The sequence below is a fragment of the Engraulis encrasicolus genome, chromosome 15 (genome assembly GCF_034702125.1).
Source record: "Engraulis encrasicolus isolate BLACKSEA-1 chromosome 15, IST_EnEncr_1.0, whole genome shotgun sequence".
NCBI lineage: Eukaryota > Metazoa > Chordata > Actinopteri > Clupeiformes > Engraulidae > Engraulis > Engraulis encrasicolus.
Window position 1 is genome coordinate 51,046,966 of NC_085871.1, and position 5,000 is coordinate 51,051,965.

The 5,000-nt window shown below is 42.7% G+C and overlaps 1 protein-coding gene across 1 annotated transcript in view; it reads left to right on the forward strand.

Annotated features, from left to right (window-relative positions):
- Positions 1–547: 547 nt before the first annotated feature.
- The window catches only part of LOC134464188 (plexin-B2-like), a 90,111-nt gene continuing 85,658 nt past the window's right edge, over positions 548–5,000 (forward strand). Inside the window, exons 1-2 of the mRNA XM_063217657.1 lie at positions 548–812; positions 1,831–2,013. Of these exons, the coding sequence (XP_063073727.1) occupies positions 634–812; positions 1,831–2,013 (362 nt within the window). The 5' untranslated portion in view covers positions 548–633. The remainder of the gene's footprint in view (positions 813–1,830; positions 2,014–5,000) is intronic.

The window sequence follows — 5,000 nt, forward strand, 5'->3', positions numbered from 1 at the left end:
ACCCATGACTGCCCTGTATATTAGTATCATCCGCATGAGATTTCACTTGAATATTGTCAGCATTCCAAACAAATATTCTATGCACGACTAAGGTGCTGTTTCCACGTAGCAGGATATTTTTAAATGTGGATATTTTTTTCTCCTGGTTACATTGGTTTTGGCCTTCCGTTTCCACGTAAGCAGATTTTTAAAATCCCACATATCAAAAATCTGGCTTTAAAAATATCCCAGTTAGAAAATGCACCTGTTACACTGCCATTTTAATTTTTATCCACATGTTGCGTTTTCACCTGAACAGGAGGAAAAAATACCCTGTTACCTGGAAACAGCAACTAAGTTAGACACACACACACATGACCTCATTGGTGTCCCGTTATCGAGAAATAATGGACACCTGCTCAGCCAATCAAAATAAATGCGTGTTAATGTGTTGTGTTTCTCTACCCTCCAGGACCCCAAGCCCGAGGGCGTGTACCCAGAGAAGGGGCCTGCTATCGGGGGCACGGATAGCAGTATTAGTAATGTATTGTATTTGTATTGTGTTGTGGTTCTCTACCCTCCAGGACCCCAAGCCTGAGGGCGTGTACCCAGAGAAGGGGCCTGCTATCGGGGGCACGGATAGCAGTATTACTAATGTATTGTATTTGTATTGTGTTGTGTTTGTGTACCCTCCAGGACCCCAAGCCTGAGGGCGTGTACCCAGAGAAGGGGCCTGCTATCGGGGGTACCATCATCAGCATCAGTGGGCAGGACCTGGATACCGCATCCCAACACGACATCAGCATCACCATAGGAGGAGTCCCATGCACTGTGTAAGTGTGTGTACGTGTCTGTGTGTGTGTGTGTGTGTGTGTGTGTGTGTGTGTGTGTGTGTGTGTGTGTGTGTGTGTGTGTGTGTGTGTGCGTGTGCGTGTGCGTGTGCGTGTGCGAATGTGTGTGTGTGTGTGTGTGAGTGTGCGTGTGTGTGTCTGTGTGTCTGTGTGTCTGTGTGTCTGTGTGTCTGTGTGTGTGTGTGTGTGTGTAAATGTGATATGAGTCAGAGCGTGTGTTACACTTCTATTGCCTTGCTAGACCAGTGCTCCTGTAAAGGAAAAAAAAATAATGTGTTGTCAATACAACAATCATCCAACTTCTCATAATATTGCATGGATGAAGACAAATCTTGTTAGACTTCATACTGATGTTGACATGACAGTATTTTCTCTCTCTCTCTCTCTCTCTCTCTCTCTCTCTCTCTCTCTCACTCTCTCTTCTCCTCTCTCCTCTTTTACTTTCTCTCTCTCTCTCCTGCTCTCTCTCTTCTTCTCTCTCTCTCTTCTCTCTCTCTCCTCTCTCTCTCTCTCTCTCTCCTCTCTCTCTCTCTCTCTCTCTCTCCACACCCTCTCTCTCTCTCTCTCCACACACTCTCTCTCTCTCCCTGCCCTCCCTCCTCTCTTCCTTTCATCCTTGTTGCTTCATTTCCTTCCCCTCTTCTGTTCTCTGCTGAATTGTGTATCTGTCTTTTCTTTTTGTCTTCTTTTTCTTTTCTTCTTCTTCTCTTCTCTTCCTTCCTCTCATTCTCTTCTCTTCTCTTCTCTTCTCTTCTCTTCTCTTCTCTTCTCTTCTCTTCTCTTCTCTTCTCTTCTCTTCTCTTCTCTCTTCTCTCCTCTCCTCTCCTCTCCTCTCCTCTCCTCTCCTCTCTTCTCTTTTCCTCTCCTCTCCTCTCCTCTTCTCTTCTCTTCTCTTCTCTTCTCTTCTCTTCTCTTCTCTTCTCTTCTCTTCTCTTCTCTTCTCTTCTCTTCTCGTCTCTTCTCTTCTCTTCTCTTCTCTTCTCTTCTCTTCTCTTCTCAGCTTGTCGTTTGGTGAGGTGATCACCTGTAAGACGGGTAAGTACATGGGTCAGCGCATCCCCACCGACCGACTTCCTGTCACCGTGCATTATGGGAAGGCCACCACTAAAGAGATGGCCGCCAGCTTCCAGTACGCCGAGGACCCCAAGATCTCCGAATACCTCCCCAAAGCCAGCTTTGTATGGTGAGAACACTCACTAAAACACTCTAGAAAACCATAGGAATACTCTAGAACACACACTAGAACACTCTAGAACCCCAAGATCTCCGAATACCACCCCCACACCAGCTTTGTATGGTGAGAACACACGCTACAACACTCTAGAATACCATGGGAATACTCTAGAACACACGCTAGAACACTCTAGAACCCCAAGATCTCTGAATACTACCCCCACACCAGCTTTGTATGGTGAGAACACACGCTACAACACTCTAGAATACCATAGGAATACTCTAGAACACACGCTAGAACACTCTAGAACCCCAAGATCTCTGAATACCACCCCCACACCAGCTTTGTATGGTGAGACCACACGCTATAGAGTGATTCTACGATTCCCCTACGCTTTTGGCAAAAGCAAAATGTCAATTATCAGTATTTTTTTTCAACTAAATGACCTAGATGTTTACATAGTGTATATATTTAAGTTTCCAAACAAACAAATTGCCAAGCTTAATCTTAAATCATTTGATAAATACTCTAATGAAAGCGAACATTTGCTTAATTATTTTGTCAACAGTGTTATGGACAAATACTATGTCATTTCAAACATATATAAAAATACTACAGAGTTGAAACAATATATGTTTGAAAGTGCTTATGTCCCTTAGCAGTAATGTTGTCATTAATCTGTGCAACTGATATAGAAAATGTGATTGTTGAGCTTCATAAGTAGGATTTTATGAGTCACTGTGATACAGACTGACACATTTTTCATCATAAATCCCTGTAACGTCTGATTTGAATATAGTCACCCTCCTTACACAAGACTTCCTTCTCCAGAGATAATCCCTAGTGTATGTTCATAGGATTTTTCCAACACATATCAATAGCGCAAAAACACTTTCAAAACAGTCAATCGTGTTACTCAACTGTGTTACGGTCAACAGTGCAGGGGAACAAGTCGGCACTTTTTTAGGAGAAAAAGCAGAGCAGACAAACCCATCTCCCTAGAACACAAATTATTTAGTTTGTTTGTCTGTCAATATGGATATAAATTGGCAAAAACATACTCCTCCTCAACTGTCATCAGTGTTGCCAGATTGGGCTGGTTCCCGCCCAATTGGGCTGCTTAGGATGGCCGTGTGCGGATAAAAATGGCATCTATCAGAAAAACCTCCCCACTGCCATATAAATCAGTAGAATTGGGCGGGTTTTTAGGGCGGATTTTGATCATTTTTTGGGCTGGAAATCATCAGCCTCATCTGGCAACCCTGACTGTCATACTTAATTGTAACACCATTGACGGTAACACCGTTGACATTTCAGCCATTTTTATGGTGTTGTGCTAACTGAGGACCTCAGAAGTTCCACCACAACACCTTAATCAATTCATGTATCTGTATGCTTTATCTGTGTTTTTCTACATGTGATTTCTAATTCAGATTCTTATGAATATGTTGATAACACAGTTGACAGGCAATTTTCCCGCTATGAGAACATGAAAAAGAATGGATTAAATCATGGAAGGATGGAGCTCAAAATTTACCAAAAAGTCTTCCCGTATCCTGCCAAAGAGGTTATGACATCACGTGATGTTATTCGTATGGCCTAAGACCAAACCATTACTGATTTATGGAGGAGGTTTCAGACCGTGACACGGTTAACACAGTTTTCGTGGACACACACAAAATGGCAAATTTCATGTATAATGGAAAGGACAGTGGTCTTTCTGACAGTTTTGTCATATTGTGATGATTACTGTGAATCAACATTTGCAATCGTCTTGGGCAAAACAAGTTTCTTTACATGCTAATATGAAGACTGAATCTGACATTTGGAGAACAGGACGGCATGAAAACGCCCAAAACCAGTATTAAATATTCATAATGCTAAAATGCTATAATAATGCTATGTCTACACTTTCTGTATTAGTCAAGTCAAGTCAAGTCAAGTCAAGTTTATTGTCAATTTCTTTACATGCACTGGTCATACAAAGAATTTGAAATTGCGTTTCTTGCTCTCCCATGCAGACATAGACTAATCTAGGTAAGGACATAGACAGTATAGACATAGACAGTACTCATACATGGACATAGACAGTATGGACGTAGACATTGCTCATACAGACATTTAAAGTGCAAGACTGGACAACAGAAGACTTGTAGAGAACATACATTAAGAGGAGGTATTTTGTTGTTCTTTTTCCTAAAAGTCCTTTATAGCGTTCTGACATAGTAATAGTAGCATTTGAAGAAATAAATAATTAAAAAAGGTTTTTATTTAAATACACCAGCAGCAGTATGTGTGTGTGTGTGTTTGTATGTGTTTTGTGCGTGTGTGTGTGTGTGTGTGTGTGTGTGTGTGTGTGTGTGTGTGTGTTTAGTGCAGGTAGAAAGTGCGGTGTGCGTCTGTGTGTGTGTACCTGTGTATGTGTGTGTGTGTGTGTGTGTGTGTATGTGTGTGAGTATGAGTTGTGTGTCAGTGTGTGTATGTTTGGGTTTAGTGCAGAAAGTGCAGTGTGCTTGTGTGTGTGTGTGTGTGTGTGTGTGTGTGTGTGTGTGTGTGTGTGTGTGTGTGTGTGTGTGGTGTGTGTGTGTGTGTGTGTGTGTGTGTGTGTGTGTGTGTGTGTGTGTGTGTGTGTGTGTGTGTGTGTGTGTGTGTGTGTGCATGTGTATGTTTTGAGTTAGTGCAGGTTGAAAGTTCAGTCACAGATGTAGTAGTGCAGGTGGAGTGTTCAGTCGCAGATATGGTGGTGGGGATGAGGGGGGGGAGCGTTGTCAGTGGCCTGGCTGGCTAGAGGCTGACAGTGAAGGGAGAGTGGGTTGAGTGTTCAGTATCTTGATTGCTTGATGCATCGTGCTGCTTGTAAGCCTGGTGGTACGGGAACGGAGGCGCCTGTACCTCTTTCCAGAGGGCAGGAGGCTGAACAGTTTGTGTGCAGGGTGGCTTGTGTCTTTGATGATCATCAGTGCTTATATGAAAGATAAATGTTTTCTAATGTCCAA